This window comes from Mirounga angustirostris, unplaced genomic scaffold (assembly GCF_029215605.1).
Source record: "Mirounga angustirostris isolate CCGP_5_RB_7025 unplaced genomic scaffold, mMirAng1.0.hap1 SCAF_12, whole genome shotgun sequence".
NCBI lineage: Eukaryota > Metazoa > Chordata > Mammalia > Carnivora > Phocidae > Mirounga > Mirounga angustirostris.
Window position 1 is genome coordinate 61,475,725 of NW_026991720.1, and position 27,066 is coordinate 61,502,790.

General features: G+C 38.0%; 1 protein-coding gene across 1 annotated transcript; it reads right to left on the reverse strand.

Annotated features, from left to right (window-relative positions):
- Positions 1 to 1,350: 1,350 nt before the first annotated feature.
- Positions 1,351 to 7,101, reverse strand: CUNH7orf78 (chromosome unknown C7orf78 homolog). The gene is given in 6 exon segments (XM_045865022.1): positions 1,351 to 1,606; positions 2,016 to 2,095; positions 2,670 to 2,812; positions 4,466 to 4,516; positions 4,519 to 4,549; positions 6,698 to 7,101. Coding segments are annotated over 6 exon segments (867 nt in total). The 5' UTR covers positions 7,004 to 7,101.
- Between the last annotated feature and the right edge of the window lie 19,965 nt (positions 7,102 to 27,066).

The following is a 27,066-nucleotide window of genomic DNA, read 5'->3' on the forward strand; positions in this document are numbered from 1 at the left end:
CTTCATACATACCACTTGCAAACATAAAACAAGTTTCTGTCCATTTGAACACAATTTTCTGGATACTGACCTCCTCTTTAGGTATTCATCTGTAATCTGTTCCTCTTACAATAGCCGTCTGCTGACTGTTCACTCTCTGGGTTCCCCTCATTTCATAAGGCCATAAATTTATCTTACTAAAGAGTGTCTCTCTCTCTCTCTCTCTCCCTCTTTCTCTCTCTCTCTCTGTCCCCTTCCCACCCCCAAACTTCTTTTCCTCTCTTTACTTTCAGTCAACTCTTGACTTGACTAGTCCCTAGACACTTGTTTTGTACATGCAGTATGTATAGTTTTTAAATTTTTATTCATAAAATACTTGTATAGTAATCAGTGTCATCTATGTTCCACATGTTTTACAACGTTTTAACTTTACTCTATGAAATGGGTGCTATTATTATTGTCATTTTACAGATGAGAAAACTGAGCCATAGATGATTAAGTAACTTTTCTATGGTTTTGCAAAGCCCTATCTCTATATTATTGTTAACAATAATAACCAATGATAAGTCAATCCAGAAGATATGAGGGACTTTACCAGCAGTATATATATATATTGTTTCACTTAGCTCTCCTGAAACCTGGGAAAGATTGATTCAGAAAATGTAAGCAAATCATCCAAAATTACGTTTTTTTATAAAGATTTTATTTATTTATTTGACAGAGAGAGACACAGCGAGAGAGAGAACACAAGCAGGGGGAGTGGGAGAGGGAGAAGCAGGCTTCCCGCAGATCAGGGAGCCCGATGCGGGGCTCGATCCCAGGACCCTGGGATCATGACCTGAGCTGAAGGCAGACGCTTAACGACTGAGCCACCCAGGCGCCTCCAAAATTACATTTACAGGTATTTGGTTAGGATTTGAATCCATTTTGACCAAATCCCAAACTCAAACTATTCACTATGTTAATCCCCCCTCCCACTCCCTTCCTACAGATGACATTGACAAGTGCATAAAGAGAGCTAAGAGAAGCTATAAGTTGACTCGGACACCCCCTCCTTGTCTGCATCTAAGGACAGAGCATATTATTCCCATTCTACAGGTGAAGAACTAAGAGAGTGTGGTTGAGTAACCTGCCCAAGATCACATGGCCAGGCTGGGATTCAAAGCCAGGCTTTCTGCCTTCTAAGATCATCATACTACTGCCTTCTGGTGTCATGATTTAGGTTTCCCCAGAAGCAGGCACTTAGCAAGCATTCTGGTGAAACCATAGGTGGTCCCCAAGTGAAGGTAAAATGGTGGCAAGGTAACCACATGAGCAAGTGAGACAGGAAGGAAGCCAACAAAGTGCACGAGGGTATCAGACAACCAGCGTTTAGCCCCCTGGGGGAATGCTGGGGAGCAGTGTAGACCAATCACCTCCATTATTACTTGAGGGCTGTTGCTGGGAGCTCTTAACCCCCAGCACTTCCGACTTGCTCCAGCAGCCGCAGATAGCCTTGGGCAAGGGGATGCAGATGCTGGCTCTTGGCAGTTGGCAGAAATGCTCTAGAACGATCAAGTCTGAGTGGATATGGGCGAAACCTGGAATTGTGACATAGTCATGACAGTTTTCCAGAATTCCACTGAACCTAGGAGAAATAATAATATCTGATCAAGGGACTAGATTCTCTCAGACTCCACTTAAAATGATTTAAGCATCATCCAAATACTTCATTTACAGTTCTTTTTTTTTTTTCTTTTTTTTAAAGATTTTATTTATTTATTTGAGAGAGAGAATGAGAGAGAGAGCACATGAGAGGGGGGAGGGTCAGAGGGAGAAGCAGACTCCCTGCTGAGCAGGGAGCCCGATGTGGGACTCGATCCCGGGACTCCAGGATCATGACCTGAGCCGAAGGCAGTCGCTTAACCAACTGAGCCACCCAGGCGCCCTCATTTACAGTTCTTATGACAGAGCTTCTATAGGGCAAAGTACATATTACTGAAAAAAATCATTTGAGTAGCATGTGCTCAACAACAAATCTTGAAGTGTTTACCCACCTGTTCTTGCATGTTTGGGTAAACTTTTCTTCCACACGATCCATAAATGCACTGTACACATCTCGCCGCCTTCTGTGTCTCTTCGGGGAGATGGCACAAAGGAAGTCAGCAAAAGCAAACATGTACTGATTTTAATTGTGGTTTATCTTTTTAAAATTGTTATTTAATAATCTTTGCTTTAAAAACTGGCTCCGTATGCCAAATGCACATCTTGCTGTTTTGGGACATACAGGGATACAAAGCAGTCTTACTTGTCCAGGGTAGAATTTGAGCCATGGTAAAAGTGTGTTTTCTCAACATCTTTTTATGAGTGGATGACAAAGTCTTCTTGTCAGGGCTTCTTACTGAGTGCAGTTCACTCAATGGGCTGCTGCAAATGGGGTGGGAGTAAATTTGGGGGAAAATTCCTTACAATATTGAGGTCTCAGTCCATCATACCAACTATCTTTGTAATAAGAAAAGGAAATTCTAAATTCTGGATAATTCACTGTTCGCATTTTAAGAGAAAAACAGAGATCTCTCTGCTTTACTTTTAAAGATAATGTCTTTCACTATATATGCTAGCAACAAATTAAAAACTCCTGCCTTAGAGCAATCATTAATAACGGTGTTGGAGACATTTCCCAACAGCTGTAGGGAAAGAGTCAAGCTCACCGTGAATGAAGCAGATTTAATGCGCCACGGAGCTTTTGGTAAAATTAGCTTTGAATCCCAGGTGCATTCATGAGGCTTGTAGGTGATAAATCTTTCTGTACTATTCTTCTGTTTATCATCTTTCAGCGAGTGGCACCCATGTACTACAGATATGGAGACAAATGAGAAACTTAGCAATTACACAGGTCTTTGTTCATATCTCTCAGAATTTAGTTGGAGATCAGGGTCCAGGAGAGATAAATTGATGGACAATTTATAATGCAAATCCAAATAAAATTTTGCTTGTCCTGCCCACCATTTCTACTGGAATTTAATGTCATCCTTCAAACTCCAATTCACATTCCAGCTTTTGTTTCCCAGGAAATCTTTTTTAAACTTCTCAGTAGTGCTTTGTGACTTGAATGGCATATTTTGCATTCTACTTAAATTTTACTTACACATTTCTTGAGATCAGAGTCTGGGTTTATAAAGTATCCCTGGCCTTTTTTTCCATAGTGACTTACACATAGTACACATAAGTTGACTTGTCCCATTTTAATTACACGCATAGACAAGACTTTTATCAATATAATCCATGCTAAAATGTGTACATTATTTACAAATAAATTATCTCAATTTCATAACTATAGAACTACTTGATACTCATATTTAAAAGAAGAAAATAAAATTTAACCATTATTCCACTACCCAGGGACAACCACTATTAACATCTTATTGTTTTGTTTATAATTGAGAAACAATTATAATATGTAAATATAGAATGCATGTATTGTCACCCTTGTCCAAATGAGGAATGCTGGGTAATACAAAGTTAACTCTGGACAAGCACTGTTCAAATGGCACCACAATGACAATAATTGTGTGTGTGTGTGTGTGTGTATGTTCATGTACCAGATAACACATGCTATATATACATTATTAACTAAGTGATCTATGTAAGTGTAACAGAGTAATGTTCACAATAATTCTATGATATAGATTCAATGATTATCATTCTCGTTTATAGATAGGTAGACCAAAAGATGGACAGTTTAGGTAACTTGGGGCAGCTTGCTTCCTGGTCTATACTCTTAAGCACTAACTCTATTGGTTTTCTATACAGAACACTTTGAGTTAAAAACTCAATCTTCAATAATATATTAAAAGTTGTAGATAATGAAGTAAATGGATTGTTTCATTAATTAAGTGGGCATTTTAAAAATTTACCAAATTATTAAAGGTGATAAGTAAAGGGGCGCCTGGGTGGCTCAGTCCGTTAAGCATCTGCCTTCGGCTCAGGTCATGATCCCGGGGTCCTGGGATCGAGCCCCACATCGGGCTCCCTGCTCAGCAGGAAGCCTGCTTCTCCCTCTCCCTCTGCTGCTCCCCCTGCTTGTGTGTTCTTTCTCTCTCTCTCTCTGTCAAATAAATAAATAAAAGCTTTAAAAAAAAAGGTGATAAGTAAAAAAAAAAATCATTTTAGTTGTATGTTTTTACAAGTATTACTATTTTTTAAAGATTTTATTTTTATTTATTTATTTATTTATTTATTTATTTATTTATTTATTTATTTAGAGCACAAGCGGGAGGAGGGGCAAAGGGAGGGGGGAGAGAGAGAGAATCTCAAGCAGACTCTGTGCTGAGTGGGGGGCCCAATGCAGGGCTCGATCCCACCACCCAGAGATCATAACCTGAGCTGAAATCAGGAGTCCAAGGCCCAACTGACTGAGCCACCCCAGTGCTCCTAAGTGTTACTATTAAGATAATGCAGAAAGTTTATTTTTTGCTGTATTCATAAGTTTATGATAATGACTCACCTGTACTTAAGTGTCTGGACTTAAATTTTAATCCAAAAGGGTCCCTTTCACAGTTGTCACAAAGTTTGGTAAATTACGTTGGTACTAGATATGTAAAGAAAAGATTGTATTATTACTAATAAATATTGTTTATTACTGACATTGTATTTGCAATGTGATTTTTACAAGTATTAATTATTTCACTGGCAAAATGAAATTCTGATGATTTTGTTATAACATTTAAAACTTGCATATGAGGGGTGCCTGGGTGGCTCAGTCGGTTAAGCAACTGCCTTCGGCTTAGGTCATGATCCTGGAGTCCCGGGATCCAGTCCCACATCGGGCTCCCTGCTCGGCGGGGAGTCTGCTTCTCCCTCTGACCCTCCCCCCTCTCATGCTCTCTCTCATTCTCTCTCTCTCAAATAAATTCTAAAAATCTAAAAAAAAACTTGCATATGAAAATTTGAATGAATAACCTAATTCAAGATACTGTAATAATTCATTTTATAGTGGAACAGAGTACTTCAAATATCTTAGTGTGAATAAATCAGATATAATATTTTTAACAGCATGAAATTAAAGGAATCTATTCAAAATTTGCATTTATTTTCAAATGCAAATAGAGTTACATGTTATATTTCTGGAGCTGGGTTTATTTCAGGGACATAAAAATATTTAACAAAGCTAAAATAATTTACTGAGATTGACATAGAGTAATTATTGACTGCTTTCAGTAAACTATAACACAAAGTAAGTTTTTTTTAGATGGTTTAAATGAACTAATTAATATGATCTGAAATAGAATTTGTACGCTTCCAGAAACTAATTTAAAAAACATCACAAATGTCTCTGCTTGAAAGTTGAATCAATGGGGCATAAAAGGGAGAACTCAGGCAGAAGTCAGACAGGGTCCTCTTCTTTATGAGTGATTCTAGATCCTGCAGAAGCAAATAGGAAAATATTAAAAGTCCCAAAGGAAACTCTAATACAAGATTTTTCACTTTTTAATCAAATAAAATGTGAGGCCCTGTCGGTTTAAAAAAGTTATACTGACATCTGGTGGTTGCACAATTTATAGTACACAGTCTCCAATTCACTTTTTCATAAACACAAATTAATTCAGCTAAAATTAAAATGTCCCCATTCCTTGAACTTTACTTACTCAAGTCTTGTACCTGTAACCGTAGCTAGTGAAATATTTGAATAAACCAATGACATTTGCTATTTAACTGACTTCCCCTCATCTCCAAAAGGTAATATACTTCATTTACTTCAAATAGAAGGGTTTAGATGCCTTAAATGAGTAAAGAAGTTTATGGATCAAGGCTTCTTGAATTTTCCAGCTTTTATCCTAAGACCTCCTAAGAGCTAACATTCATTGAATACCTCGATATTCCAGACCATGGTGTATTTTGTATATAATTTTCTCCTTCATTACCTAAAAGAACCATATCAAATAGGGTGTAGTGTGATCCATGTTATAAATAAGTAAGACGCTCAATAACTTGTCCCAAATTAGTAGCACTAAGAAGACAAGAATAGATAATCTGATCCCAAAGACCACATTCCTAACTGCTTTCTTATATTTTCCAAGAATAAATTTATTCTTTTTTGTAGCTATTTTTTTTTGTATTGCCAGCCCTATTGCTTCTCTTGTTACTGAGCAAGAGTCATATTTATTGTTAAATTATAGACCTAAGTAGAGAATATATTCATTTTCTAGAGGCATTCTATTTTGACCTCATTTGTATTTCCTTAAATATATATTCCCCACCACCATTTCAAATTATAAATCTAATTTTTGCTCACATATTATTTAAGTTATTAATCATTAGAAAACTCATTAAAGTAACATGATGCCCCTTTTGTCAATTCTTATTCATCCATTCATTCCATGAATTGATTTTTTTACTTTCTGGATTGTAAACTGGCAATTGAGGTTTGTTTCCCAAACACATCTAAGTCCCAACCGTTCTAAAAACTAAAAAAGTCCATCCCCAGAGTCAGTCTTTCCACCTGGCAGATAAAACCACATCAGAAACATTAACCAAGGTCTTACCTCTCTCCTCTGTCATTTACTGCTGAATCTGAATTGTATTGTTCCATGGGAAATGAAGATGCAGATTCATACTTTTATATGCACATACCTTTTTTGCTCGTGTAATAGTAGTCATAATTAAGAAATGAATAAAAAATAATATATATTTCACCTTATCTGTTTTAAGTTATTTTGAATCAAACGCTCTTTTGTACCTGTCGAAATTCATGTGGTTTGGGATTGAGGTATACACCATTTGGATATTTTCCACTCTTCACAAACATTAACTTCGCTTTATGTGAATCCAGATGTGGGAATGTAGTTTTAAACTCAGGGGATTTGGTCTTCTTGGGATGATTCCTTATGCTGGGCAGGTGAAGCCTTGTTTCCTGAAAATTACCTTTTTTCCCCCACCCTTGTTCTTCCTTAATACTCCTTGATGGTTTTTCGGGAAATCTCAAAGATGTGTACAGTTAATAACTGAAATCGGGAGGCTTTATTTCCCATATGTTGACTCCCATTTCAGATTGTGGTGGTTGCAGGATCTCCACTTGGAGTTGAGATCCTCTCTGGGATACCACAACCTTTTTGCGACATCCCTGCTTCTGTTGCCTTTCTGGGAGTCAAGGTACGTTGGGTGGAGAGTGTTTTCAGGTGTAGCAATCTGCAACAGACACACCAGTTGGTGAGGTTTACCACGATAGCAATGGTATATTGAACATTTTTTCTCCGGGCCAATGTAATCTCTGAAAGATTTATGAAACAGGGAAAAAAAGCTCAGAAATGACGGGTGCATGTGTGCAGAGGGGGAGGGAAAGCATCATGGCTGCTACATGCATCTGTTCAGCACCCTTGTCCCAGCAGTCAGGGGGCTAGGGGCTAGGAAGCCAAAGATAATTGACTTGAAATCAATGTCCTTAAGTAATGAGGGGCTACTTGGGAGAAAGACATAAAAACAAAAAATAAAACCTACATAATGTGATAGATATTACAATCGTGCTGTGAGAAACAGGGAGAGTGATGGGCTAACTCTACCAGGAAAACAGAAGAGACGTCACAAGAAAAGTCACTTGAGCCAATCTTGAAGTATAAGTAAGAATATTCTAGGTTGTAAAGGAGGTAAACAACATTTCAGCAAAGCACAGAAGGTATGAAGAATTTGTTATAAGCTATTTCTAGGATACGTATGGCTGCCTAAACCACCACAAGTGCATTGTAGTTATTGCCATTGGAATCTGTGGATAAGAATCGTGAATTTGCGTTTTGCTGACCAGTGGCAAGGAAATTGTTGGCACGTTTCTAGGATTTAATGTGTTTGTCAAGATGTTACTGGAAAATGCCGATGAATTTGAAATCCTCTTGGAAAGTGGGATAATTACGAATTAAACTATGTTTGGCTAAGTGGAAATAATATAGCAATGCTGGTTCTTGGGAATAAGAAAATGAGGTGCTATGAATTTCCTTGTCTTGTGCTAGAATTTAGTTTTGTTTGACAATAACATTAAATAGAGGATCTTTAAGATCTTTAGAATTCTAGGGGCGCCTGGGTGGCTCAGATGGTTAAGCGTCTGCCTTCGGCTCAGGTCATGATCCCGGGGCCCTGGGATCTAGTCCCGCATCGGGCTCCCTGCTCGGCGGGGAGCCTGCTTCTCCCTCTGCCTCTGCCTCTCTCTCTCTCTCTGCCTCTCATGAATAAATAAATAAAACATTTAAAAAAAAAGAGATCTTTAGAATTCTAAATGCTATTGCATGGTAAGCTAGAGTTGTAAATGAAGAGAAACTACTTTAGAGATACATGGAAAATGTCAACTTTTAAAAATTAATAATAAATATTTTGTACAACAAAATGATAAATTGCTTTTCAAATTCTAATATAAATGTTTTTATTTTTAAAAATGACTGGCACATTGAGAGAAAAGCAAGAAGCACAGTGTGGTCAGCATATAGTCTATGTATGTGAGGAGGCAGTGGAAATAGTATGATACATAAAGCCAGAAAAATCATTTGGGGTTATATTAGCAAGGGTCTTTCATGTCACATCAAGAAATTTTAATGCATCAGTGATAATGCAAAATTACTTAACCAAGATAAGAAATATAAAAAGAAGAACAGTTTATGGGAAAAGACCATAATGATCAATAGATTTAAACAAAATACACATGCATTATGTAACTGTAATTATAGACCTGTGGCTAAGTCAGTTTATCTGCAATAATGCTATATAACAAACTCTCTCAAACTCAATGACTTAAAATAAAAAATCTTATTTTTGCAGAGGATATGGGAAGAGAGAATTGGGATTGACTGCTGCCAGGTACAAGATATTCTGAGGGGGAGATGGACATGTTCTGGAATTAGATAGCTGTGATGGTTTCACAAGATTGTGAATATACTAAAAACCACTAAGGTGTACACTTCAGCATGGTAAGTAGTGAAATTATGTGAATTTTGTCTCAGTTAGAAAAAAACCAAATTAATCATTAAATATGTTGGATACATTTTAATATATACAAAAGACAAACTTTCTCTGAAAAATAAAAAGAACAAGACCAAAGGTATTACCTAATTGAGTCTACTTAAATTTTGCAAAAACAAAACAAAACAAAAAAACCAAAAACCAAAAGCAAAAAAAGTCAAAGGGAATGGGAAATATGCACAGCAAAGGACATAATCAACCCAGTGAAAGGCAACCTACAGAAAGGGAGAAAACATTTGCAAACGATTTATCTGATAAGGATTAATATCCAAAATATATAAAGAACTCCTACACTTCAATAGCAACAAAAACAAATAATCTGATTGAAAACTGAGCTAAATACTTGAATATACTTTCCAAAGAAGATATATAAATGGCAAACAGGTATATAAAAAGATGCTCAATATCACCATCATCAGGGAAATGCAGTGGGATAGCATCTCACATATGTTAGGATGTCTATAATAACAATTTTAAAAAGACATTAAGTGGGGCTCCTGGGTGGTTCAGTCGTTAAGCATCTGCCTTCGGCTCAGGTCATGATCCCAGGGTCCTGGGATCGAGCCCCACATCGGGCTCCCTGCTCTGCCGGAAGCCTGTTCTCCCTCTCCCACTCCCCCTGCTTGTGCTCCTGCTCTCGCTGTGTCTCTCTCTGTCAAATAAATAAATAAAATCTTTAAAAAAAAAGACATTAAGTTTTGGTGTTGATGTGGAGACATTGGAACACTTTTACACTATTGGTGAGAACGCAAAATGGTGTGGCCACTATGGAAAACAGTGTGAAGGCTCCTCAAAAAATTAAAAATAGACGTGTTGTGTTGACACTGAGGCATGCCTCTGTCTCTGTCTCTTATGTCTCCGGGCTTCCTGACTAACAAAAATTGAAACAAAGCCATATGTTATTTTATTTTTTTTAATTTTTCATTTGTTTTACTAAGTCATATTTTAAATGGTAATAAATTCTCTCCAATTTTTGTGATACTTTATTTTGGCCTTATATTATGAATTTAATATTACATGCTGTTCATTTGAATAATGTGTGTAACATTAGGCTTTTATAGTATATGAATCATGTATTGGCATGTATCATTGTAGTCCATAGGCACCACAGAAGAAAGAAATCACCTGGAGGTCTAGTTGAATGACTGAAGTCTGGAATGGTAACATCACATCATCATACTTTAAATGGAAAAAAACTACAACACAGAGAAATACAAAGTTATGAGCTGTGTGGTTGAGGAATTAAGAAAAAATAAACCAGCAATATTCTCATTCAGTCAAAGGTTTAGTGGTAAATGTTGATATTATAGAAGTTATATTTTGGCCTAAAAGTTTCATTGAAAATAACAGAATAGGTTATTTTTCATTCAATAAGCACAGTAACTTTCCACCTATGAAATTATTCTCATAGGGCGCCTGGGTGGCTCAGTTGGTTAAGCGACTGCCTTCGGCTCAGGCCATGATCCTGGAGTCCCGGGATCGAGTCCCGCATCGGGCTCCCTGCTGGGCAGGGAGTCTGCTTCTCCCTCTGACCCTCCTCCCTCTCGTGCTGTCTCTCGTTCTCTCTCGCAAATAAATAAATAAAATCTTTAAAAAATAAATAAAAATCCACCTCTAGGGACACCTGGGTAGCTTAGTCTGTTGAGCGACTGCCTTCGGCTCAGGTCATGATCCTGGAGTCCCGGGATCGAGTCCCGCATCGGGCTCCCTGCTCGGCGGGGAGTCTGCTTCTCCCTCTCCCGCTCCCCCCTCTTGTGCTCTCTCACTCTCTCTCTCAAATAAATAAATAAAATCTTTAAAAAAAAAATTATTCTCATATCTGAAGGTCCCGTAAAAGTGTTCCCAGATCCCCCTGCAGGATTCATCCTTTCTTCTGAATCGAGCAATGGTGCTTGAAGCTACATTTTGCCTCGCAGCTTGTATTAAAGTAAATTATTTACAAGATCTGCCTCCAAATTAGATTATAAAATTGTTGAGACAAGAATTTCTAGCTTTACAAATCCTCCATAGGGTTCAGCATATTTTAAGTTGAGCCATGGGAAATGCTGTTTTTCAACCATTTTTCAACCTTACAAAAATGCAAATTTTATATGGTTCACTAAGAGGAATAATAGGAATTCTGTGTTTCCCAAAATCTGAAAATTACAGATTCTGTGTTTAAAAACTGTATCTAAAACCCCAAATATTTAATCATAATTTTTTTTCTAAATAATGGAAAGCTTCTTCATACCAGTGGCGATATAAAAAATAAACTTATTTAAATTTATTCCTCAAATGTTTTTAACTGGAAAGTCACAAAATATTTTTATCTGTTTTTAATGATCTACTAGTTAAAAGAAATAAATTTCTTTGGTTAGCAAATGAATGCAAATTTAAGCTTCTTTTGCTTACATATCTGAGTTTAATTTTCTAATATTAGTATTTGGGGTAATGGATATTTAAATAGATTGATATAGATATATACCTGATACCTACATGCTGTCAACATAAGAAAAAACATTAGAGTGTGCTATTAAGAGCACAGTGAACCACAAATTCGTGCATATTTTAAGTTGATAAATTCAGCACTTTCTTCTAGCTTGGCTTTCTCCTTAATACATTTTTCATAATTCCCCTTTTACAATATTATATATAAAGAAACTGTTTTTCATAAATAAATTCACCCATCTCATATTAAAATACACAGATTCCAAAAAGCTAGTCAAATTGACAAACTGAAATAATTCAAAATATAAGCAAAAGCAGGAACATTCATTAGAAAATCAATAACTTCACTCACCATTTAAAACAGAGCTTTTTGTGAAAATTTCTAGGGCTGTGTATCTCAGCAAATCTTTTCTGCAAAGCCAAGCTAGACTAAACAAACAGTTTATAAGGGAAACATTTAGCCTTTGCTTTACAAAAGAACCCTGCATATATTTAAGTTTTACCCATCTGAGTTGCTAAGAAACTGAATTAATTTCCTAAGGGACTCAAGTCAGAGTAGCAAAAAAAGTGAAAGCACATCTAATTGTTGAGTGTAAGGACCTCTAATTGTTGTCTAAAACCTAGCAACAAGGCAGTCACTCCTTTGCTCTTTTTTGAAAGGTTGGAAAATCAACATACTTGGAAGTTCAATACTTAGTAAATAGTGAGAGACGAGAGAGAAAAATTAATTGCACTCCAATGCAGTTTACTAAATAATAAGTCTTGACAATTCACCTTTTGTTATTTGTTTAGTAATCTGTTTTATAAGTCGACATGAGTTTGACACTTGATACAAACATGATTTGAGAAGCTGTTTCAACTCTCTTATTACCTTGGGCTTAAGAATGTTTGAGTTCATTTCCTCAATGTTCATTTATAAGGCAAACAAAGATTATAAGTTCTTCTTCCGCACCCATGATTTAACCTACAGTTTATGGAGAAAACTCTCTGTTTTTACTCATCAAATCCTATACTCGATGGTAATCTATGTCCTGGTGAAATATGAAAAAAGATTTTGTTATAGAAAATTTCAAATGGGGCGCCTGGGTGGCTCAGTTGGTTAAGCAACTGCCTTCGGCTCAGGTCATGACCCCAGGGTCCTGGGATAGAGCCCCACATCGGAGAGTGGGAGCTTGTTTCTCCCTCTCCCACTTCCTAGCTTGTGCTCTCTCTCTCTCTCTCTGTCAAATAAATAAATAAAATCTTTAAAAAAAGAAAAGAAAAAGAAAATTTCAAAATGTACAGAAGTAGACAGAATTGTGTAATGAAACCCCATGTAATCTTCAAGCAGCTTTAAAAAAGTTCAATGAATAACTCAAATTATTTCAAATATAGCTCCATTCTGCATCACATCATTTTATCAGTGATTATCTGAAAATGTTTACTCTAAAAGACAATAATGATTTTTATTTTAAAGCATAAGCCCATCACCACTATGATATCAAAAAATATGAACAACAATTCATTGATATTGAGAATCAAGGCAAAATTCAAGTTTCCATTTATCTTATAAATAATTTTGTTTTTGCTTTTTTTAAAAATTTGCTTATTTGATTTGGGCTAGTTATATACTCTCATTTGGTTCAAAATTTCCTATGACCTGAGTGTTAACTTCTCTTTCCCTCATATTTTTCTAGTGGAGTATAAAATTTCCTGACCAAAGACCCCTAATGGCTGGAGTTTCTTGACTATCTCAACCATTATTTCATTTAAAGTGGAAGTTCGCCACTGGGTGGCAGCGCATTACCTATGAGCTTATCCCAGTTTATAACCAGAGCCTCAAAGATAAATTTGCCTGTATTGTTTTCCCCAATGTTCAATTTTATTTTATTATTTTTTAATTTTTAATTTAATTTTATTTTATTTTATTTTACTGAGGAAAATGACAGTAGAATTGAGCATACTCAATTTTCTTCAATCTTGGAAATAAAATCAAGTATCTTTACGCTATCTAATTTTATTTCTTTCTCTATCTTGCATGGAGATGCATGATTCTTTCTCAAAAGTCTATGTTCAGGTGGCTGTTTATGTTTAGTTTACTAATATTGGTTGTTTGGGATGCCCAAATTCCTGTAATGTGGCCCCAGATTTCAAGAAAATAATAACTGGTTAGAAAAGATACAACCTATAAGAATACATCACAAAACACGGTACTAAATGCCAAGTGATCAGTCCTGACAGTTAGTCTCATGAAAAACTAATGAGGGTAGATCTCTGAAGTTTGAGAACATCTTTGAAGATTTCTTAGAGCAACTAAGATCAATTCTGATCCTCGATGACAACAGAATTCATAACAAAAAGTAAAGAAAAGGGGGGGATGCCTGGGTGGCTCAGTCAGGTGAGCATCTGACTATTGATTTTAGCTCAGGTCATGGTCTCAGGGTCATGAGATTGAGCCCCATGTTGGGCAATGCGCTGAGCGTGAAGCCTGCTTAGGATTCTCTCTGTCCCTCTCCCTTTGTCCCTCCCCTTCTTCCCCGCAAAGGGAAAAAAAAAGAAAGAAAGAAAAAGGAAAAAAAAAAAGAGAGAGAGAAAGGGAAGGTGGTTTGGATGGGCAAACTGCATAAAAACTACTGGAGTTATATTTAATGCTTTCATGAATGCCTTTTGAGATTATTCTGATAGGGAAATTGTATCTCACAGTTTAAAGATTTATGTATGTATGTATGTATTTGAGAGAAACCACACATGAGTACCTGTGCAGGAGGGCGGAAGAGAGGGCAGAGGGAGAAGCAGGCTCCCCACTGAGCAGGGAGCCGATGTGGGCCTCGATCCCAGGACCCTGAGATCATGACCTGAGCCGAATGCAGGCACTTAACTGACTGAGCCACCCAGGCGCTCCAATATTATCTCATAGTTAAGTGACTCGAGTTATATGTAGGACCATCCAAAAATCTACTCTGTGGTAGAAAATTTTGAGTTTATAATAAAATGTTACTGCACATGGATATCTGTGGGCTATATAAGAATCTGTTGCCCAGACTCCACATATTTAGGAAGGTAATGTGTTATGGCAAAGAAAAACCTCAACACTCTCACTTTCATGAGTTATGAGCCACAAAATTGTATCACTTTTATAATATTTTGCAGTAAAATATATCGTCTTCTGTTAATATAATGTTCTAAGTTTCTTGTAAACTATAAGAATATGTTCCATGTCCATATATGATTTCTCTGAGGAAATGTCCTTCATACAGTAAATGGTCCCATGCTAAGAAAAATGTACCCTTGTAAATATCTTCCAAGTTGATATCTGGAACTTTATTACAAAAGTAGTGCATGAGGAAAAAGAATCTAGATTTTATAAAGTTTTGAAGAAGTTACCTGCATAACATATGTTTATACAAATGAATTAACTGAAAATTAACCCAGTAATAATCTTGTCATATAACTAGTAATTGCAGTTTGAAATATACCATAAATTAATAAGGAAGTAAAAGGGGTTTTAAATTATGCTCAGAATAAGAAAATAAGAATGAGGGAATTTCTTTCCTTGGGCAGGGAAAATAGTATTAAATGACGGCATCATGCAGCCAAACAGTTTAGCTTTTCCTTCTTTATCGAAGGGAACAATTTCCACACTGAAAATAACAAACATGAATAAGAGACAATTTCAGCTTGAGAGACATGAGAATATAATAAAATGTTCGCATGAATTCAGGGCCCTAAGACCCTTGGCAGTACTTTTAAGAACAATGGGAGAACGGGCCGTAGGAAGTCGGGTCGGATCTTCTGGAAGCTTGAGAGGGCAAGGTTGTGCAAGAGTGGATCCTGGAGATTAGACAAGCCTGAGTTTACCCTCGACTCAGTTGTGCGAGGCAGGCCTCTTTGTGCTCACCCCCTGACATGTCACACGGTGTGGGTTAGGGAATGGATTTTATTAGGGGTAACCGATGTACAAGCAAAGATCAGGAAAAAAAAGAAGACTGGAGTTTTCCGATCCCCCTAATATCCTCTAGATCGACGATGAGGGCCAGGGCCTGCTCGTGGACACAGGGTGAGTGAGCATTCTGGGCGTTAGGAACTCCTCCTGCCGTGCTCTTCTCTTTTTACAAAGCCTTGTGTGGAAGCCACTTCCTCAGTGGGGGTGGGGCCAGAGCAAACTGACCAACAAGTTATCTGGGCACCCGCCTCCCCGAAGTTGGATGCCGGCTCCTGGTAGACGTGTCTGGAAAGCCAGCCGCTCAGCATCTGACGGCTTCGCTGACCTGTGTAAAGTTGCATTCCTATTTTTCAAGGGAAAATGCTAAGAATCCAGTGGGAAGCGAAGATAGGAAACAACCCCTCCTGGTAGGGGGAGGGAGGTGCCCCCGGTACTAATTGTCTCCTTGTGCAGGCAGATCGCGGTGGATTCTCAGGGCCATTAAGACTGTGGTGCTTGGGCGCCTGGGTGGCTCAGTCGGTTGAGCGACTGCCTTCGGCTCAGGTCATGATCCTGGAGTCCCGGGATCGAGTCCCGCATCGGGCTCCCTGCTCAGCGAGGAGTCTGCTTCTCCCTCTGACCCTCCCCCCTCTCATGTGCTCTCTCTCTCTCTCTCATTCTCTCTGTCTCAAATGAATAAATAAAATCTTAAAAAAAAAAAAAAAAGACTGTCGTGCTTGATGCACCACAGAACCCGAATACTTCTTAGAATAGGTTTTCTAACAGATGATTGGAGATTGCTTTCGGGAAGAGGTGCTTTCTGATCATGACCGGAAATGGAGATAGTTCGTGCGAAGTTTATCTACAAATCAGGGCCCTATATGAGTAAAGTGTCTCTAGTTATACGTGATGCTTTCACACTGTGCCTACACTGGCAGGTCTGCTCTAAGCCTGAGAAAGCCTGCTTTGGTGTTAATGATGTTCAAAGCTTATCTGTTAATTTGTGGTTTGGTTTGTTCATTTGTTTTCCCTCTCTTCCAAAGGGCCTCTCAAATTTACTATGGTTAGAAACTTTCTCCTTCAGTCATCTATGTTGAGGTCACACCCATAAAAACATGCTCCCTTGATGGAGGGGGAGTGAGGTTTCAAAGAAGGGCTTGTTCCCTATTTACTCACCAGGCAAAGCATCTACAATGCACAACAGTGTCCCACAGCTGAAACGAGGACCCAGGCAAGATGGCGAGCATTGCCTTCTCCTCTGTCTTTCTGTCATACCCCTTAGGCTCCTGGTGCCTTCCTTCACTCCTATCTTCAGGTGCTATTGTCCTTTTGCTGTTCCTCCCTCTGGTGGTTACTAATTCTTGTTCTACCACCTCGGTTAGTCTATTGCTTTTTATAGAAGTCAAAATTACTTGCTTACTTTTATGCCAAATCAAAATACTAACCTTTTTTGTTGAAAGTAGAACTACCCTACAACCCAGCAATTGCACTACTGGGTATTTACCCCAAAGATACAAATGTAGTGATCCGAAGGGCCCCTGCACCCCAATGTTTATAGCAGCAATGTCCACAATAGCCAAACTATGGAAAGAGACAAGATGTCCATCAACAGATGAATGGATAAAGAAGATGTGGTATACCCACACACACACACACAATGGAATATTATGCAGGCATCAAAAAATGAAATCTTGCCATTTGCAATGATGTGGATGGAATGAGAAGGTATTATGCTAAGTGAAATAAGTCAATCAGAGAAAGACAAGTATCATATGATCTCACGGATAAGAGGAATTTAAGAAACAAGACAAAGGATCATAGGGGAAGGGAGGGAAAAATGAAACAAGATGAAACCAGAGAGTGAGACAAACTGTAAAAGACTCTTAATCCCAGGAAACAAACTGAGGGTTGCTAGAGTGGTGCGGGGTGGGAGAAATGGGGTGGCTGGGTGATGGACATTGGGGAGGGTATGTGCTACGGTGAGCACTGTGAATTGTGTAAGACTGATGAATCACAGACCTGTACCTCTGAAACAAATAATACATTATATTTAAAATACATTTTATATATATATATATATATATAATTAAATACATTATATTTAAAAAAAGAAGAAGATAGTAGGAAGGGAAAAATGAAGGGGGTGGAAATCGGAGGGGGAGATGAACCATGAGACACTATGGACTCTGAGAAACAAACTGAGGGTTTTAAAGGGGAGGGGGGTGGAGGGATGAGTTAGCCCAGTGACGGGTATTAAGGAGGGCATGTACTGCATGGAGCACTGGGTGTTATATGCAAACAATGAATAATGGAACACTACATCAAAAACTAATGATGTAATGTATGGTGACTAACATAATAAAATAGAATTAATAAAAAAAAATACAAAAAATACTAACCTTTTTTGTCATTCTAAACTAAAAGCATACTTTACCTCTTTTCTCAAATTACCAATATAGAATTTTAGTTCTATTTGTCCAATTTCAAAAGAGTAGAAAAATTTATTTAAGAAATAATCTGCACACCTTCCATATAGTGGCAATTAAAATATTTCCTTGACTTATCAAATATTTGGGCCAGGTCTTTGTTGTGTGCTAGACACTGTCCTAGGTGTTTTACACCTGTTAATGCACTCAATCTCACAGCAACCTTTGGGAATAGGTACTTCTATTATTTCATTTGACAGATGAGGATGCTGAAGGAATGGGACTTGCTCAAGGTTATACAACTAATAAGCAGCTGGCCCAGGATGAAAACCCATCCAGTTTGGCCTCAGAGACAAGGTTCTTAGCCTTTACAATACATTCTCAATCAGTGGTTCCCAAAGTGTGGTCCCTGACCACCAGCATGAGTACCTTTAGAAATGCTCATTCTCAGACCCGACCTGCACAGAAACTCTGGAGGTGGGGGGTGCAGCAGTCTGTTTTAATGAGCCCTTTAGGTAATTCTGATGTCCATTTAAATTTGAGGACCTCTGCTTTAGAGACTAGTGAGGGAATTACTAGTATACATTCTAAAATTTCTTTCATATGGTAGCACATTCTTGCTTTTTTAAAAAAGATTTTATTTATTTATTTGAGAGAGAGAGAGAGCATGAGCCGGGGCAGGGGGCAGAGGGAGAAGTAGACTCCCCACTGAGCAGGGGGCCTGATGCGGGGCTGAATCCCAGGACTCTGGGATCATGACAAAGGCAGACACTTAATCGACTGAGCCATCCAGGCACCCCAAGGAATGCCTTGCTTTTTTAAAAATGTGACTTAATGACTAAAATTATTTTAGAAGCTTTAATGCATTACAGTACATATGGTACAACGCTCGAGGATACTGGTAGAGCTGCCCAAATTTCTTAGAAAATTTAGTATATATTTGAAAAGCAAAAACAAAACTTATTAATAATTTAAAGATGGTTTAGAGAAAAAAATTGCCATCTTATTTTATTCCATGAAACTAGGTATTGAAAAAACCATAGTAGACCACAATGGGGGAGTACAATTTTTAAAAAGGGATATAAGCACAGACTTAGCAACTTTTTAAATTAATTAGTAAAACATATCGCAACAACTAAGGGTCTCTGAAAATGCAAACACGTTTGAAAGTTCAGAATCATTACATAGAAAACTGGGTCAAAAAAGGCCCATCCTTTCTAATTCCCATCAATTTCCATGGAGTACCATTTCCACTGCCCTATCACCTCTATGAAACTATACACCCCTAAAGAAATTAGAGAACAATATTTGGCATACACTGAAAGAGAGCATTTATTGATATAACTTACGTACTTTGAGCATAAATGCTTTGTACTCAGTGATACTATAAAGCAACTGTTGTTATAATTTCTGAGTTAGAAATTAACATATTTTCTTACATTCACCTATTACATATAACATTGCCGCATAACACAGTGTTATAAGAAGAATTCCATTAACAGGGCACCTGGGTAGCACTGTCTGTTGGTTAAGCAACCGACTCTTGGTTTCGGCTTAAGTCATGATCTCAGAGCTGAGAGATCGAGCCCCGGGTTGGGCTCTGTGCTCAACAGGGAGTCTGCTTGAGATCCTCTTTCTGCCTCTCCCTCTGTCCCTCCCCCTGAGCTCACTCTCTCTCTCAAATAAATAAATAAATCTTAAAAAAAAAAAAAAAAGGAATTCCATTAATGACTCACTCCCCTCAACTTGAAGCATGAAATCTGGGTGTTACTTTCCACGCGTTCAAGGAGCCTCTTTACCGAGGAATCTGTGTCACACAGCAGAACCCTGACAAAAATTGCAAATTTAGTTTAAAATACCTCTATTTCCCATCATCTCCTGTATGTCATACTGAGATTCATCCCATTCAAGTCAAACACGCAGAGAATTACTTTTCCAGAGTGCACGCCCTTATTGAAATTGACCTACCCTTTACTCCATGGAATCAGGGGCCAAGTAACTGATACGAAGTTAATCCATGCTATTATCAGAGTATCTCCTTCTGAAAACAGTATATCATATCATATTTGGTGTCATTAGTGGTGTCAATGGCCTATTCATAACCCCAATCAGAGAATATGTATTACCTCTTTTAATCCTGAAATTACTTACATGAAAGCTATCGACAATTTTCCTATTTATCCCTTCAGTAAAATTCAGGAAGCTTGTCTTATAAAATGGAAGGAATTCCTATACAACAAGATTTTGCAATTCTTATTTTAAAAGTTTGGATAAATATGTGTGTGTGTATGGGAGGAAGACTTTAATTTTCAAAAGATTTCCTATTTAAAAAAAAAAGTTTTCCTATTTAAACTCTGTCACAGAAGAAGTACAGGATTTTCAGGGTTAACTTGAAAAAGACTTTTTTCTAGTAACTTAACTCCAAAGGTTAAAACAAAACTCTTTATTGGTTAATTAAATATAAATTGAGATTAAATTAAATATAGGTTGAGATGAGTAAAAAAGAGCTGTATCTACGGAGGGAGAAGCCAGAAGAAAGAGAACAAATACAGATGTCCCAAAACTCATTTCCAGGTTTGGAATAGCTGTGATGTGCCCCAAAACTACAAATATACAAACATGTGGACCTCTCAGTGTGCCCACATAACTGACTCTCAGTTTTTACTTATTTACTGATTAGTATACATTTAGTCTTGTATAGTGAATGAATTCATCCATGTATATTACAAGTCTTCTTTGACATAAAATTATCTAGAATACAAAGGGAAGATAAATCAAACTCCTATTTGTGGATTTTAAGCTCCCAGTGACATGAAAAGTCTTCATGGAAACTTTGGGTATCCCTTGACTTATCTGAGTTCTGAAAAATGAGGCATTACAGAAGCATATGATTCATGATAATCCTGGTACCTGATACTCCAAGATGCTTTCAGAGGAACTTCCCTGCTCACAGCCCAACTGAAGGGACAGGGAGCCCTAGGCGGACCAGTGGCTTTACCTTCCAGATTGAATCTGATTGGTTCAGATTTGGACCCCTGATCCAAGGATAACCAGTACCTAGACATACCAGAGATCCTCATGATGGCCTGACAATGACAGATATGTAATCAGATGACAGGTGTGTAATCAGTTATATCCTAGAAAAATTTGAATTGAGAGATAAGTCAAATGACACACACCAATATACACCAAAGTATAAGATAGAAGGAAATCTGGGGCGCCTGGGTGGCTCAGTCAGTTAAGCGTCCCTTTGACTCAGTTCATGATCCCTGGGTCCTGACACTGAGCCCCATATCAGGCTTCCTGATCAGTGGGGAGCCTGCTTCTCCCTCTCCCTCTGCTGTCCTCCCCCTGCTTGTGCTCTCTCTCTCTCAAATAAATCAATAAAATAAAAAAAAAAAGATAGAAGGAAATCATGAGGTAGAGTCAAGGCCCAGAATGGTAGAGTTAGCTGTATTTATGATGAAATAGGAGTTATGTATACAAGGAGTTATGTATATAAGAAGAAAAATACCTGTTGAGAATATATATATTATTATTTTATTAATATATATTTTATTTAGATATATTATTATTAATATATATTTTAATATATTTTATATATATAGATATAGATATAGATAGATATACACCATGGAGGAGAATTATTGCCTATAGTGGGAGAAGGAAAAGTAGGTGTGTAGAGAGAGGTTGACTCATAATATTGGATGAGCACTAGACAAGTTTCCACAGATTATGACCGTTGAGTTCTATCTATAGAGTTTCCTTTTGCTCAGCCAGCCACAGCTTTTATTTTTGGATTTCCATGACAGTGTTTCTTCTTTATCATTTCATATGCACTTCACATGTCTCTTCTTACATTAGGTGACCAAAATGTGAATCAGTTCTTTTCAACCAAAAGAGTCTAAATAAAAGGTTGAGCAATAACTTGAATGCTTTATAATGGAAAAAAATGTTATTTAAAGGCCTTAAAAATGGGGGCGCCTGGGTGGCTCAGTCATTAAGCGTCTGCCTTCGGCTCAGGTCATGATTTCAGGGTCCTGGGATCAAGCCCCGCATCGGGCTCCCTGCTCAGCGGGGAGCCTGCTTCTCCCTCTCCCTCTCCCTCTCCCACTCCCCCTGCTTGTGTTCCCTCTCTCACTGTGTCTCTCTCTGTCAAATAAATAAAATCTTTAAAATAAATAAATAAATAAAATAAAGGCCTTAAAAAATTTCTCCCAACAAAGACTTTATATTGACATGAATATATTTTTTAAGGGTTCAGGTAGTAGCATTAATATTCTGTAATGTGGTGGGCCACAAACCTTGGTCTGTAAACAAGTTACATCAGAATTACCTGGGCATGTCTATAATATAGACTTGGGGGCTCCATCTCCAGAGACAATTTTCAGCAAGTCTAGGATAAGCCTAGAAATCCACAATTTAAAAATATTCCCCAGGAAATTCTGATGCACAATTACGTTTAGAAAAAAATGAGGACCTTAGGTTTAGAAAACAAGATTCAGGTCTAGATACGTAACTGATTCTTTTTTCTTTCCAAGTTTAGATTTCCCAATATTTAGTACAGATAATAATATTCTCTACCAGGGTTGTGAAGATTAGTGAGATAATATACACAAAAAGTAAAGTAATTCTGAAATAGAAAATTAATTACCTGATTATTGGAATTTCTCTTAAAGACATTAGAGCCTCTCCATACAGACTTGATGAAATCTTAGAATTCCTGCCATGCCACAGCCCCATTCCAAGGAATCCCCAGCCCATGGCATCATTACAAAAGTTTCCCATGCCAACAGGCTCATTCCAAGGATTTCCATGCCCACAGACCTATGTCAAGGAATTCTCATGCCAAAATTTTTCAAGGTATTAGTACCAATTTGGTTACTCTTGTATGAATAGTAATAATAACAAAAGATTCTCCTCATTCTTTAATCGTAGACTTTTATTTTTTGTTTGTTTTGTTTGAGTGATCTCTGTTTTTTCCTTCAATAATATAAACATGATTTTCAACTGTATAGTTCTCTTTGTTAATGGAGATACAGGTTAATTATAGAAGAATGGTTAAAAACGAAATTACATCCATAAAATTAAACATGAAGCTGTTACAAATGCAAAATTTTGTACATGTAATTTAAATAAAAATATTGCATAAAGTATATAAACAGCATGACCCCATAATGTAATAAATTATACCACATAGATATAAACTTGTATATGCATATATGTGTATATGGATTTCAAATGCTGGAAAAATATTTATGAAAATTTTACCTTGGATTCTATGGGGTTCACTTCTTATATTTCTGTATTTTCCCAATTTTCTACATTATGTATTATTTTACAAGTTAAAAAACAATTATTAAAATTATTTTTAAATTAAAAAAAAAATAAATGAATCCAGTAGAGGATATAAGTGGCCCAATGGTATCAGACCTCAACATGGAAGTATCTGTCATGACTACCTCTGTAAGTCAGGCACTGGCACTAGTGAGACTTTCAGCTTGGCTTTGGAAACAAGGGCTCCTGGGGCTTCCCCAGGTTGATGCCAAAACTTATAGGTCATTCTAGGGGGGCGGAGCAAGATGGCAGAGGAGTAGGAGACCTGGATTTTGTCTCCTCTCAGGAATTCAGCTGGATAGGGATCAAACCATTTGGAACACCTACAAACTCAACAGGAGATTGAAGAAAAGAAGAGCAACAACTCTCTCATCAGAAAAGCGACCACTTTCTGGAAGGTAGGACGTGCGGAGAAGTGAATCCGCGGCGATATTTGGGAGGATAGACGGCGGGGGAGGGGCCTCCGTCGGCCGCTTCTGGCAAGTGATAGAACCACGGAGCACAAAATCGGAACTTTTAAAAGTCTGCTCCGCCGAGGGACGTCACTCTGGTGGCTAAGCGGGGGGTGGAACCCTCCGGGACAGTGTGGTCCCGGGACCCTCGGGGTCACAGAAAGACCGGGGGTGCCTGAGGGCGGCAGAGCTCCCAGGTAACGGAGCCGGGAAGCCGGCTGCAGAGGCAGAGCCCAGGCGCGGGCTCTCAGCTCGGGGTGGCCATAAACCGTGATCCGCGGCCCAGGCGGGCCCCTGCTCCTCCAGCAGGGACCCAACAAGCGGCAGATCCGGGGAGACTCACCTTCCTCCCCCGGGAGGAGCCGCACAGGAGCGCACCGCAGGGATCTGCTGGGTTTGGAGACTCCACCCGGGGTCGGGTGCCAGAGATAGAAACGTGCGGTCACAGGCCGGGCGAGCATGGAGTGCGGCCGGAGACCGGGGAGATGGGAGTGACTGATGGCTTTTCTCTGGGGGCTCACTGAGGAGCGGGGCCCCGAGTTCTCGGCTCCTCTGGGGCAGAGATTGGGAGGCCGCCATTTTCACTCTCCGCCTCCAAAGCTGTACGGAAAGCTCGCAGGGAACAAAAGCCCCGGAGAGCAAACCCGAGCAGATTACTTAGCCGGGAGGGGGCAAGGGCGGGGCAATTCCGCCTCCGGCAGAGACATTTGGAAACCACGGCAACAGGCCCCTCCCCAGAAGATCAGCGAGAACAGCCAGCCAAGACCAAGTTTACCGATCAATGAGAACGGCAGACCTCCAGCACTAGGGGACTACTGCACATAGAATTCACGGCTTTTTTACCATGATTCTTTAGTCTTTTAAAGTTAATTTTTTTAACTGTCTTTTTGCTTTTTATTTCTTTTTGAATTTTTCTTTTTCCCTTTTTCAACCAACATCTTATCAATCCCTTTTTTTAAAAAAAAACATTTTTATTTTTCATTTTTAGAGTCATATTCTATCCCTTCATAGTAGTTACCCATATTTTTGGCTTATATATATAAGTTGTTCTCTCTTTAAAATTTTGAGATGGTTTCTTCTAACAGATTAAAATATACCCTAAATCTCTAGTATATGGTGTTTTCTATTCCGCTGCCTGATCACATCCTCTCCCTTTTTTTTTTCTTTTTTATTTTTTTAAATCCTCTTCTTTCTTTTTTCAAACAACTTCTTATCAATTCCTTTTATAAAATTTTTTATAATTTCCATTTTTACAGTCATATTCCATCCCTTCATCATATCAACCCTTATTTTTGTACATATATAAGTTTTTCTTTCTTTAAAATTTTGGGAGGAACTTTCTTCTAAAAGACCAAAATACACCCCAAATCTAGTGTGTGGCACTGATCTATATACCATATAGATCATATTTGATCACATTCTGTTTTTTTTTTTGTTGTTTTGTTTTGTTTGTTTTTGTTTTTATCTTTATCTTTTTCTTTTTTTTCTTTTTCTTTTCTCTCTCTTTCCCTTTCTTATCCCACTGCTTCATGTCTTTTCTGATTTGTTTCGAGTATATTTTCTGGGGACGTGGTTACTCTGCTAGCATTTTGTTCTCTCATTAATCTATTCTCCTCTGCACAAAATGACAAGATGGAAAAATCACCTCAACAAAAAGAACAAGAGGTAGTACTGACTGCCAGGGACCTACTCAATACGGACATTAGTACGATGTCAGACCTAGAGTTCAGAATCATCACTTTAAAGATACTAGCTGGGCTTGAAAAAAATATGGAAGTTATTAGAGAAACCCTTTCTGGAGAAGTAAAAGAGCTAAAATCCAACCAAGTAGAAATCAAAAAGGCTATTAATGAGGTGCAATCAAAAATGGGGGTGCTAAGTGCTAGAATAAATGAGGCAGAAGAGAGAATCAGTAATATAGAAGATGAAATGATGGAAAATAAAGAAGCTGAGAAAAAGAGAGATAAACAACTACTGGATCACGAGGGCAGAATTCGAGAGATAAGCGATACCATAAGATGAAACAACATTAGAATAATTGGGATCCCAGAAGAAGAAGAAAGAGAGAGAGGGGCAGAAGGTATAATGGAGCAAATTATAGCAGAGAACTTCCCTAATTTGGGGAAAGAAACAGGCATGAAAATCCAGGAAGCACAGAGAACCCCTCTCAAAATCAATAAAAATAGGTCAACTCCCCAACATCTAATAGTAAAACTTACGAGTCTCATAGACAACGAGAAAATCCTGAAAGCAGCTCAGGAGAAGAGATATGTAACCTACAATGGTAGAAACATTAGATTGGCAACAGACCTATCCACAGAGACCTGGCAGGCCAGAAAGGACTGGCAGGATATATTCAGAGCACTAAATGAGAAAAATATGCAGCCAAGAATACTCTATCCAGCTAGGCTGTCATTGAAAATTGAAGGAGAGATAAAAAGCTTCCAGGACAAACAAAAACTAAAGGAATTTGCAAACACAAAACCAGCCCTACAGGAAATCTTGAAAGGGGTCCTCTAAGCAAAGAGAGAGCCTAAAAGCAACATAGACCAGAAGGGAACACAAACAATATGTGGTAACAGTCACCTTACAGGCAATACAATGGCACTAAATTCCTATCTTTCAATAGTTACCCTGAATGTAAATGGGCTAAATGCCCCAATCAAAAGACACAGGCTAACAGACTGGATTAAAAAACAAGACCCATCGATATGCTGTCTGCAAGAGACTCATTTTAGACCCAAAGACACCCCCAGATTGAAAGTGAGGGGGTGGAAAACCATTTACCATGCTAATGGACATGAAAAGAAAGCTGGGGTGGCAATCCTTATATCAGACAAATTAGATTTTAAACCAAAGACTGTAATAAGAGATGAGGAAGGACACTATATCATACTTAAAGGATCTATCCATCAAGAAGATCTAACAATTGTAAATATCTATGCCCCTAACTTGGGAGCAGCCAATTATATAAGGCAATTAATAACAAAAGCAAAGAAACACATCGACAACAATACAATAATAGGGGGGGACTTTAACATCCCCCTCACTGAAATGGACAGATCGTCTAAGCAAAAGATCAACAAGGAAATAAAGACTTTAAATGACACACTGGAACAAATGGACTTCACAGACATATTCAGAACATTCCACCCCAAAGCAACAGAATACACATTCTTCTCTAGTGCCCATGGAACATTCTCCAGAATCGATCACATCCTAGGTCATAAATCAGGTCTCAACCAGTACCAAAAGATTGGGATCATTCACTGCCTATTTTCAGACCACAATGCTTTGAAACTAGAACTCAATCACAAGAGGAAAGTCAGAAAGAACTCAAATACATGGAGGCTAAAGAGCATTCTACTGAAGAATGAATGGGTCAACCAGGAAATTAAAGAAGAATTAAAAAAATACATGGAAACCAATGTAAATGAAAACACAACTGTTCAAAATCTTTGGGATGCAGCAAAGGCAGTCCTAAGAGGGAAGTATATAGCAATACAGCCTTTCTCAAGAAACAAGAAAGGTCTCAAGTACACAACCTAACCCTACACCTAAAGGA